We start from the raw sequence: 12,582 nt of genomic DNA, 5'->3' as shown, positions 1-12,582 counted from the left end.
AGACAATATATGAGTGAAATGGTGTGGCAGCCATGTCAGTCCACTGTTGTTTGTACTAATATATCCTGGTATCGTTTAGCATTACTAATTTTTAATATGGTATTTTTATTGTACACCGCCTAGAGGTTTGATTAGGCGGTATAAGAAATTTTAAATAAACTTGAAACTTGATATATAGAAATAAGACAAAAAGAATAAAGGTAATACCTTTTTTTATTGGATTAACTTAGTGCATTGCTTGATTAGCTTCTGAAGGTCACCCTTCTTCATCAGATCAGAAATAAACAAATATAAGCACTTGTTGACAACTGCCAGTATATGTACAGTAGAAACTCAGTTAACTGGTATTCAACCAACCGGCACTCTCACACAACCGGCAAAAAAAAAAAAAAAAAAAACCACCGGGAAAAAGCCCATCCCCCAAAGCACCAGTGGCAGCAGTCCATCTGCTTTGAAAATGGCTGCCATAGACTGAGATGTAGCATACAGCACCAGCGGATAAAAGTGTTAGTACTGAGAGGACCAAGATATGGAGACTCACGTTTTATTGTTGTAGGGTCGATTCTCACAAATCTCAGGAGAAAGGTAGTAGGGTGTCCCCACGCATGTCCGAGCAAATTCCATAGTACTGCCATGAGAAAGTGGTCACAGGAAGAAAGTTACTGTGAGCAAGTGCCTTATGAAAAAGAAAACCACGCAGACATCCCAACAAGGCAATGAGGTACTTTAGAGGGTACTGCTAGGAACTTTATATAAAGGGAACCAGGTACATTTCACCAGAACCCCCTTTTAGTGAAGAGCCCTTCAAAACTCACCTCAATAACTGTTATGGCTGTAGGTGTCATCTATATGGCAGTACAGGTTTTGGATAGGTTTTGGTGGGCTCACATTTTCCACCCTATATGTAGCGGGAGTGGCTTGTGTGCCTGGGTCCTCCTCTCTTTGGTTTACTATCCCATCCATCAGGCTACTTAAGACACCTGTGTGCTACTCTGCTAGGTTTTTCCATACTAGGTGCTGCTGTTCCAGAGATAGGTATGTACTGTTTCATTTACATCTTTGGGGAATGGGGTGGTCAGTGACCACTGGAAGAGTGTGAGAGGGCCATACTTTCATCTCTCCAGTGGTCATCTGGTGAGTCTGGGTCCCTGTTTGGTCCTTATTTGTTTTTAAAACAGGTCCAACTCCAAATAATGCCCTAGACATCTTGAAAAAGATTTGATTATCCCTGCAAGACATCAGAATGCTAAGCCTGCCCAAATCCCACCCAAAACATACCTTTTAAACACCCCCTTAACATTTAGACATCCTGGAAGGTGAATGCCCTGCAAGAAGTCTAAAAAAATTACTTTCAAAAATCGGCACTTGGACATTTTGACAATTAATATGTCCAAATGCCGGTGTATACCACTTTTTGGACATTTTTCTCTTTTGAAAATGAGCCCCCTTATAACTATGGATTACAATACATATAGCAAAGATTGTAGATTTTACCATATTTTTAATAAAGATCTTTTTGTCTTAATATTTTATAGGACATTTCTTCAAGATGTTCCTCAAAGCTTTTACTTCTCATGATTTAGGGGGAGAAGTTATCAATGTACCTGTAAGACATGTTATTTTACTATTAACCTAAGTTACTAGTAACTACACTTACCCCTCCATATTCGCAGTCCGTGGTTTCAGTTATTTGCGGATTTTCAATTGAAGGCCCCGCCCCCAAATTTACATCACAGGAAATCGCTGCTCCCGGTGTTGCACAGAGAAAATCGCTACTCCCAGCTGCACTTTCTTCACTGGAACAGGTCAGATTATTTGTGGTTTTGTGACTTTTTTTTTTTTTTTTTTTACAGAAAACCCGGGAATAACATACGAAAAGTTATTTGCAGTTTTTCTCTATTAGCTGCCTTGCCTTTCCCCTATCATCACGAATGCGGAGAGGGAAGTGTAGATCTCATTACATAAAATGGGTCTGTGGTAAAATAACACATCTTAATGGCAGCCCACATTGATATCTACACCCTTTAAACTACATATTTACTCTCACATTATACAAATATAAAGTGAAAAAAATCTGTTTTGCATTATAATAGCATCAATTACAAATATTATTTCCATTTCAATTACAAATATTATTTCCATAGCCTTATATGCTTGCTTCATGTTATATGAAATAGTGACAAAGAACAGGCATTTGTCCAAAGAGGCAAACTTTGTTCTACACTTGTCTGACCAAACTTAGGGCTTCTTTTACTAAAATGCGACAGCGACTCTCCAGCGGCAAATACTCCAAAGCCCACAGGAACTGAATGAGCTTCGGTGCATTTGTTGGGAGAATTGCTGCCACAGCTTTGTAAAGCGAGTCCTTACTGTGCATCACGCTCACTAAACTCCAAAGAGAAGATGATGTTGTATTTTTTTTTCTCAATTCTTTATTATTTTCAAACTTACAGTAAGTATTACAATAAATACAACATTTCATACTTCAATATCACACTTAATATATCATTAATGTCAATTTCAGAATTAGTCCCCCCTCCCTCCTAAACAATCATAATGCCCAACATATAAAATTTATATAATAAACCTCAGTACATTATATTTAAATTCATTATCCTAACAGATTTCCCCCCTCCTGGATGTGCTTTTTTATAGGAAAAATAGTACTTAGACGCTACAATACTTTGCTAATGGCTCCCAAGTCTCTTGAAATTTCTTAAAATTCCCTTTCTGGATGGCTAATATTCGTTCCATTTTATACATATGACACACAATGAATTCCACCAAAAGCTATAATTAAGCCAGCTCCAATTCTTCCAATTGCTCATAATTTGATGTATGGCGACTCCTGTCATTATCAATAAAAGTCTGTTGTTCTTAGATGATATTTGGCCTTTTGCTCTCATTGACATACCAAATAATATAGTATCTTAGGTCAATGCCACCGGGTTTTCTAATAAACAATTAATTGATGTTGTATTAAAAAGCATATCCTTTATTCAAACACTCCCTCCCCCATTTTACAAAACCGTAGCACAGTTTTTAATGTTGGCCACGGAGGTAACAGCTCCGACACTCTGCGGCTGGCACTAAAAACCATGCTACGGTTTTATAAAAGGGGGAGACAATTATTAAAAATGTGGAAAAACTACCCTTCAAAAAACCAAGATTCAAGAGACAAGCACTCCAATGGCATTTTAAGTAGCCTTCTCTTTCTCAAGGGGTTGTTCAAAATGCTGTTGAGATATCTGTTTCTAATGCCTTGAAATTTAATTTAATTCACTTTTTTTAATGGCTAAGGGGGGGGGGTCTTTCACCAGAGTGCATTGTTTTTGCACATTCCACGTCTTATCGGCAAAACGTAAGGCAGCTTAGAAATAACTGTTGGGTGTGTTCAACATGTTCTCTGGAATTCCTGTGCTGAAATGTTCATCAGTGCATTTTAAATCTGGTCATATTTATTTACTTAGGGCTCCTTTTACTAAGGTGCGCTAGGGCTTTAATGCGCGGAATAGCACACGCTAGACGCTAACGCCAGCATTGGAGCAGGCAGTAGATTTCCAGCTAGCGCGCGCTAATCTGGTGCGTGCGTTAAAACCGCTAGCTCAGCTTTGTCAAAGGAGCCCTTAAATTTCTGCCAGAAATTGATTTTATTTTCATTTTTATTTAAAGTATTATAGTATTTCTTTGATTTTTTTTTTTGCTGGTTGCTTGAGTTCCGGTTAATAGAGAGTCTACTGTATAATGCTATTCATACCATACAATGAAACATCTTACTATGTAGCTGAGGGACCAAGTGCAGATATATATAATGGGGCAAGATGGGTAGTAAAGGTGCAAGTGAATATGGTGCAGAAAAGTCTGGAGTTGTCAACCTGTTTCAACACAGTAGTCACTTTTCATCACATGGGTGTAGGACAGGGGTAGGCAACTCCGGTCCTCGAGGGCCAGAATCCAGTCGGGTTTTCAGGATTTTCCCAATAAATATGCATGAGATCTATTTGCATGTACTGCTTCAATGCATATTCATTGGGGAAATCCTGAAATCCCGACTGGATTCTGGCCCTTGAGGACCGGAGTTGCCCACCCCTGGTGTAGGACAAGGATTCCCAAAAAATTCTCAGCAATCAGATTTCTAATGTCTTGAATTTCCTTTCCAAACTTTCAGACCCCTATATTTTTGGTATCCTTTATAGAAAATTTGGTTACAAAATGATCTGTCCATGGCAGGGATGTTATCTCAATGCCACCAGCCTTGTGTTCAAAGATGTGGACCCCTTTGCCGATCACCAAGTCAAGAATATGGCAGGGGTGTAGCCTTGGGAGGAACTTTGGGCTTGGGCCCCCTCCAGAATTGCAGCACCTCTTTACCTTTGCTGGTAGGGACGCCAAAGCTCTGCCAGCCAAATAAATACAACGATTGAGCCACTCCCTTTCTCCTCGCTCTGCTTCCTTAATGCAGAAGTTGGCAGCATGCCTTCAGCTATCAACACTGGGATTTCTCATGTAGAAGTTTATCTCAGTAAGCTCACTGAGGCAGTGTCTCCAAATGGGTTAGTTCTGTGCATACCCTGACAGTAATGATTTTCATTCCTAAGTATGACTTCAGTCCCTCTAATTTATTAAGAGCACTCATCGTAGTAGTTGCGTTATACAAAAAAAAGCTTCCTTCTAGGAGTTTGTAACACATATAGATAACTTATCCAGGGTGCTTGGAAATTCCTTTAATCATACCTGTGGCACCCAAAATCATGGGAAGTATTTTTGTATCCATCTGGCACATTTTTTTTATCCTTGGACTGCATTTCTTGATACTTGAGGATCTGCCTGTCCAAGTTTAATGATAGAAATGGATTCTGGATGCTTACTTTTATTCAACACTTTTGTAGGTTTGGGTCCATGGATACTGTTAAATAGGCCTTGAGGCCTATGATAGTAGCTCCATATGTATAATTTATTTCTATGATGACCATTCCTCCTTCAGCTCTGGGTATGTAAGGGGTAAGAATAAAGGAGTCTCAGCCTATACTGGTTTTTTCCCTGTGTGGAATAATAGGTCCTTGTTTTATATATAAGCACATTGCAAATAGCACGTTTCTAACAATTAAATTGTCTTACTTTACTTACCAGGCACACAACACCAATTTTTTCTTACATAAAATATACAGGTAGTAGGGAATGTCTGTGAGTAATTCCAAAATATAGTCCAAGGCAGGCATGCTTAGTTATGTAGCTCAACCACATGAAAAATGAAAAAAAAAAAATTGAGACTGAATTTGTCATTGAATCCAAATACCTTCTTTACCCCCCTGATGCCTCTCTGATTCCTATTAAAAGCCCCAGGCTCAAAGAGAATAACTGAAACTGAAGTATAAACCCTGCAACAAAATTCAGACAATAAAATAAAAAATATAAACATTAAATTTCTGGATAAAAGAATAAGACACACAAAGACAAAAAAATACTTACTTGTTCAAAACTCTTGCTATACCAAAGTCTCCAAGTTTTGCTAACAGTCCATTATTGCAAAGAAAAATATTCTGCAGAGATAGAAACATTTGTTAAGGTGGCATTTCCAACTGGTACTACATACAGATAGAACAGGAGGTCTCTCCCAGTCCTCAGGACACATCTAGCTGTCAGGTTTTCAGGATACCTACATGAATATGTATGAGATATTACATGCACATTTATCTCTACTATATGCAGAGTAGAGGCTGACCGAATTTCAATTCTGTTTTGGGATTTGGCACCATAACCAATCTGAAATCCAGGTTCAAGTTTTAGTCATAAATGGCAGTGGATTGTCAGCTGAACCAAAACTCTCTCTTCCTCCCCACCCCTACTGCAATCCCTTCCCACCCTCCCCTCTTCCAGACTGCCCTATCACCCATAAGCCATTCCTGGGTCTACTTTAAGAAACCCTGGTGGTCTAGTGGAAGCAGGAACAATCTCAATATGGCTCATGGGACATCTCACAACACTCTTATGGGATTGCTGCAGGAAGTCTCGGAAACTATTTTGAAGAAGAAGCCGGCTGTGTGCAGAGTTAGTAGGGATCGTTCCTGTGCCCTAGGATTATCCAGAAAAAAACTAAAGTTGGAAAAACTGTGTGAATTGAAGTTTTTCCAAAGAATTTGATTGTGTTTGATCAGAAAATAATTTAAAAAAATTTTTTAAAGCCCATCCTGGGGTTGCTCAAAGCCTCTAATTTTAAAAAAATCAGAGCTTTATATAATTTGCTATTTTTGCTTAATGGAGCAATGATGGGCAGACTAGATGGGCCATTTGGTCTTTATCTGCCGTCATGTTTCAATGTTTCTATCGTGGGATCTCTCAGAGAGATGGGCAGACTAGAAGGGCCATTTGGTCTTTATCTGCTGTCATGTTTCTATGTTTCTAAATGTAATGATATTATAGCTATGACTTATGTTCTCATACTCAGCAAAGATACATTGATAAAGACATTTTGGCCTGGATTCTCTATATGGCATTGGTATCTGTGCCTAAAAAGCGGTTGCCGATCACATGTCAATCATGTTGTAGAGAAAATTGCGTGTCCAGGACAGAAAGGCACTGGAAATGTAGGACAGAGTTTTCCGGACCTATATTTCCAATGTCTAGGTATGCAATGAATCACGCCTACATAGGCACTTTACAGTGCCTAACACCACTTCTGATGTTGGCCATGCCCATTGTAGCATTAAGGCCCAAATTCTGTAACCAACGCCTAAAGTTAGGCACCTATTTTGGTGGCGCCCAACTAGATAAGCGCCTATCTAAATTGAATAACAAGCTCAATTAAGCTTTTTAATCAGCACTGGTTGAAACATAGGAACTTATCAAGAAAGCGCGATTCTGTAACAAGGTGCCTCAAAAAATTTAGGCGGCCTTCAAAAAAATAGGCGCTATGCATGTTAGGCGTGGGCTTGGCTTCATGTTAGGCACCTTGTTACAGAATCGCTACTCTTAAGCGTGCTTAAGCGCTCGCATGGCCGCCTAACTTTTAGTTGTGCTTAGAGCTGGCTTATTTATTGGGCGCCTCCAAAATAGGTGCCGCTCAGCGCGATTCACTAAACAGCACCCAATTTTACTTGAATCGCGCTGAACGGTGCCTATTTCGGCCCCTATGTGCCGTAAATAACCTACATAGGCGTGACTCTGGCACCTTTTATTTAGGTGCCAATAGGTGCTTTATTTTTACCGTTTTTCACCATTTTAAAAAGACATTTCTCAATTAACTTAGATCAGGGGTATCAAAGTCCCTCCTCAAGGGCCGCAATCCAGTTGGGTTTTCAGGATTTCCCCAATTAATATGCATGAGATCTATTTGCACGCACTGCTTTCATTGTATGCTAATATATCTCATGCATATTCATTGGGGAAATCCTGAAATCCCGATTGGATTGCGGCCCTCAATGAGGGACTTTGACACCCCTGACTTAGATGCAGTTTATAGAATATCCCCCTTTATGTCAAGTCTGTTTTACTGAAAAAGAGCAATGAATTATTACAGAAATAACACTAGAGGCTCCACTATGCTTATGCTCAGATTCCTTAGAACCCCACTAATACAGTATTGCAACCACGAAAGAATAGAGAAACAGTCTCCTGTCATCAAATAATGAATAAAAAACATTCTATGCAAGAAATCTGGCAGTATTTTATTATATGAACTTTTAATATCTGCACTTTATTGGAGAAAATAACAGAAATTCACTAATAGCTAAACATGTACGCTTTGATGTAGTCATCTACCAATAGCATTCCAAACACTTGTTAATGACGATATGGCCAAGCGAGGAGTTAAACTGATAACTGACTTTGCCACTGGCAGCATGAGGCCTTGTTGCAAGGAGTTGACCAACATTGCAGGTTTTATCCTGACTAGAGAATGACCCAGGGACAAAATTTCCCCCATCCCTGCAAGCTCTTTTCCTGTCCCTGCCCCATTCCTGCAAGTTCCATCCTCATCTGCCCAAGCCTCAAACAGTTTAAAATCATAAATGTTTGAGGCTTGTGCAGTTAAGACAGAACTTACAGGAATTGAGCAGGAACAGGGACAGTGACAGAACTTGCAGGGATGGGACCAGGAAATTAAATTCCTGTGTGGATGGGAACAAATTTGTCCCCATGTCATTCTCTAATCCTGACTATCTCAAGAAAACATTGAGGCCCAGATTGTATAAAACAGTGCCTTAAGTTAGGTGCCTAACTTAAATGGAAATCACTATTTAAAAATGAATAACAGCTTTTTTTATGTAGGCACCTGTATCATGTCTAAGGAGGTGCTTTACGATGCCTAAAGTCACTGTAGCTGCGATTCAGGTGAAAGGTAAGTGTCAAAAATGTAGGCCTTGAAAACCCTGATCTACATTTCTGGAACCTACCTTTCACGAAGCCGCAATTTTATAATTGGTGGCTGTTTTTAGGCGGCCACCACTACCGCTTATAGAACCTGGGCCTGAATGCTTGAGTGTTTGGAACACCATTGGTAGATGACTACTCCAAAGTGTATGTATTTAGCTATTAGCAAAGTATGTTAAATCTCTTATTTTCCACAATGAAGTGCAGCTATTGAAGGTTTATTTAATAAAATACTGCTAGATTTTTTTGCATAAAATGTATTTTTATCAATGTATCATTGCCGAGTGTGAAAACATTAAAAAAAAGTTACAGCTGTAACACCAAGAAATTTGCTTCATTAAGCAAGAATAATAGCAAATTTGAAGAAAAACAGAGCTTTATGAAATCAGTGGCTTTGAGCAACCCCAGGATGGGTTTAAAAATGTTTTAAAATTATTTTCTGATTAAGCACAATCAAATTCATGGGAAATGCTTCAATTTGCACAGATTTTCCAACTTTAGGCTTTTCTAGACAATCCTACTGCGCCCACTACCCACCAATGTCACAGTAGGGCCGCGTAGGAACTGTTGTCGGGCACTGGGGAGAAGGTTTGCAAGGGGGTTAATGCCAGCAGGTGAGTCCAAGAGAGGGCCCAGTTTAGTTTTTGTCTTTGTTTCAACCAAATCTAAGTGGTAGCAGATTTAGTTTCGAAAGAAATGGAAGATCCTGGTTTCAGTTAGGCTCTAAAGTAGATTTATCTCATGTATAGTAATTGTGGATATCCTGAAAATCTGAATGATTAGGTGTGTCCTGAACTGAGAACTACTGAGCTAGAATTACTATGAGTAACATGCTAAAAATGCTCATGCACATTAAGTAATTAGGTCCTACTGGATAAAATAGGACCTACAATAAAATAGTGTGTTAACAATATTAGATCACATACTGTAGCTGACAGTGCTAGAGTAATAATCATGCTGCATTTCTGTAGACACAAAACAGGGGAAAAGTTTTAGAAAATCATGCCCACTGTGTTTAATTCATTCAGAAGCACATGTTTACTACCTGCGCCTTTATGTCCCGGTGTAAGACCTTCCTGTCGTGAATATGCTTCAGTCCTAAGGAGATCTGCACAAACCAACCCAGGATCTATCATTCAAGAGAGTAAAAATGCACTGTTAGTGCATGAAGGTAACTGCTGTTTCAAGCAGAATTTACAGGGAGCAAACCAGAGGGCAATATGCAATGGTTAAAAAAAAAAAAAAAAAAAAAGAGGTTATAATCACAGATCATATGAAAAAGAAATTGAGCCTTTTGAGTTACATTCATAATGTTACTGAACACTGGGGTCCTCGCCCTCAAGCAATGTCTTAGGGATTTCAATCCAAGATGGGGGAACCCCCCCCCCCAACAATCAATAACAAAAACAAAAAAATCAGGGTGTAACAAAGGGCTAGATTCACTAAGCCCACCGATTGTGTTTGCGATCGTGTACCGACCCCCTTGGTGCCGATCAACCTCCAAATCAATCTGATTCATGCATGCAAATGAGGGGAAATGGTATGCAAATGTAGCCAGCAGTGATTCACAAAACATTTTCAGGCACACGGACTGGGCTGGCCAATTGAAAAACAAGCGACTGCTGAAGACCAGTCGCATGTGCAAAAACCCTGCTCTCTGCCCCAGTTCTCCAGCTCTTGCCGCCCTGGCTCCGTGGTTTTAACCCGCGGGTTAAAGCGGGGCTGCACTACAGCGTGTTCTGTTAACATCCAGAAAATGCCGCAGTGCAGTCCGTTTAACCCGCGAGTTAAAAACACAGCAAGTAAAAAAAAAAACTGCACAAAACAAGCTAAAAGGCAGAAAAAAAAAAAGCACGGAGAGAAAGCGCATGTACAGACCATCTTCAGGCAATGAAGATGGCCTGCACATGTATCAGGATCACTCTTCAGCAATCCGTGTGGTTGGTTTGGGTCGTACCTCCGACTGCAATAATCTGCATGGGGACACTTCATGAATCAGCCCCCCCCAGCCACGGATCAGATCACTCACGGATTAGATCGGATCCGTGGGCTTAGTGAATCTAGCCCAAAGTCCTTGAATGTATCATTAAAACCCTGACTCCAGCCAAATACCCATTGTTTGACCAGGGTATGTGTGAATGCAGAATGGAATTTTTTTTGTCACATTCAGGTATACTAGTTAATATCCTGATCTACATTTATACCGAGTCGATAGAAGGTTAAGAGACTTACCCATGATTACAAGGAGCCACAGTGGAAATTGAATCAAGAATCCTTGGTTCTCAGTGTGCTGTTCTAACCATTAAGTTATGCCTCCACCTACAAAGGTATGCCTACCATGCAGTGGATTAACAACAGAGGCCTCAAAATCCTTATTTGTTTTTAAATTGGATGGGGGAAATAAGCACCAGGGAATAAAAGGAAAGAATGCTTGTAATCCCCCCCCCCCATGTAAAGGACTGGCCCAAATTAGCAATTTTTACAAATCTATGGGCTCCTTTTACAAAGATGCGCTAGCGGTTTTAGCGCGCACTACACGCTAACACCTCCATAGAGCTTGCCTTTGTATTTTTCGTGTAGCACAGGGTTAACGCGTGCTAATCTTCAGCGCGCACTAAAACTGCTAGCGCACCTTAGTAAAAGGAGCCCTATGTGTGCAAGGGAGCAGCAGTAAATCCTAACACTGATATATCAAGACTTGCATGTGGATTAGAGGGGACATGATAGAGACTTACAAGATCATGAAGGGCATAGAGAAAGTGGAGAGGGACAGATTCTTCAAACCTTAGAAGACTACAAGAACGAGAGGGCATTCGGATAAATTAATAGGGGACAGATTCAGAACCAATGCTAGGAAGTTCTTCTTCACCCAGAGGGTGGTGGACCCCTAGAATGTGCTTCCAGAGGATGTGGTAGGACAAAGTACGGTATTGGGTTTCAAGAAAGGATTAGATGTTTTCCTGAAAGAAAAGGGGATTGAAGGGTATAGATAGAGGATTAATATGCAGGTCCTGCACCTGATGGGCCGCCGCATGAGCGGGCTGCCGGGCATGATGGACCTCTGGTCTGACCCAGCAGAGGCACTGCTTATGTTCTTATGACATACGATGCATTCCCTTTCTAAAATGGGGAACACATGTGCATATTTTAGCCCAAACCACACCACCATACATTCAGAAAAATATAATCAGGATAGAGTTGGTTCGGAGGGTGACTGCTAAAATGGTCGGTGGTCTTCATCATAAAGCATATGGGGGACAACCTTAAAGATCTCAATATGTATATTCTGGAGGAAAGGTGAGAGTACCGGAATAAATTCATGTAAACCATTCTGAGCTCTCTTGAGAGAACGGTATAGAAAATTGAATGAATAAATAAGTAAATTATATTGATCTGCTTAGTAAAGAACCACTAAAAAGCCTTTAATGGTGAGTAGTACACAATAACTAAAATGGAAAGATGTCTGTCAGAGAAAAGGAAATGGTTGTTCCAAGCAATTATGAATGTGAAAAGATTTCCCAGTTTAAATATTCCACATTCTCAAGGAACTGATTAGTTATATGTTATTCTTTAGGAAGCAGTCCCTTACCCGATCCTCATCAAACAATACTCCGCGCTGCATATTAATTCTTCTCATCAGATCACCCCCATCACAGTACTCCATAACGATATATAGCTTGTTTTTCTCTGTGAAGAAATTGCTCAATTTGAAGGTTATTTTAAACCTCAGTAATTTAACAGTGCTCTATTAGCACGTTTTCTAGATAATTTTTTTTTCACTTCTACTGGTCACTGCAAAACAATACCATCACCACCACCACCCTAAACTAAAATGTAATAGAATTTAATTTAAAAGTAATTTAAATTCTGGCATTTGTAAGATTCTAAAACCAGTGCTGAAGGCAGAAAGGAATTAAAAATTTAAAAAAAAAAAAAAAAAAATCCACCAAACCCATGTATAAAAATATACAAAAAAAAATTCCAACAAAACCCATGTATAAAAATATACATGATAAAATAATCACAAGCACAAAAAGATAAAAATGTAAATGCAAAGTACAATAATGAAACCACAAAAGAAGATAATATAAAAAGAGCGCCTGAACATTTTGGGGCCTTTTTCCTAAAGTGTGGTTAATTTTTGCACTGACCACATGTTAGGAGCAAAACTTAGGAGCTCTTTTACCAAGCTGTGCTAAGAAGTGGGCTAAGCAA

At 39.6% G+C, this 12,582-nt stretch overlaps 1 protein-coding gene across 3 annotated transcripts in view; it reads right to left on the bottom strand.

Moving 5' to 3' along the window:
• Window positions 1–12,582, bottom strand: part of NEK5 (NIMA related kinase 5) — a 70,662-nt gene that overhangs the window by 49,312 nt on the left and 8,768 nt on the right. For all 3 annotated transcript variants that reach the window (XM_033947614.1, XM_033947613.1, XM_033947615.1), the window contains exons 4-7: window positions 11,957–12,054; window positions 9,413–9,496; window positions 5,470–5,540; window positions 542–628 (exon numbers count right to left, since the gene is read on the bottom strand). In XM_033947614.1, the coding sequence (XP_033803505.1) occupies window positions 542–628; window positions 5,470–5,540; window positions 9,413–9,496; window positions 11,957–12,054 (340 nt within the window). The remainder of the gene's footprint in view (window positions 1–541; window positions 629–5,469; window positions 5,541–9,412; window positions 9,497–11,956; window positions 12,055–12,582) is intronic.

Source organism: Geotrypetes seraphini, chromosome 6 (assembly GCF_902459505.1).
Source record: "Geotrypetes seraphini chromosome 6, aGeoSer1.1, whole genome shotgun sequence".
NCBI classification, from domain to species: Eukaryota; Metazoa; Chordata; class Amphibia; order Gymnophiona; family Dermophiidae; genus Geotrypetes; species Geotrypetes seraphini.
Note: the sequence above shows the minus strand (reverse complement) of the source record. Positions and strands in the feature narration are given on the sequence as shown.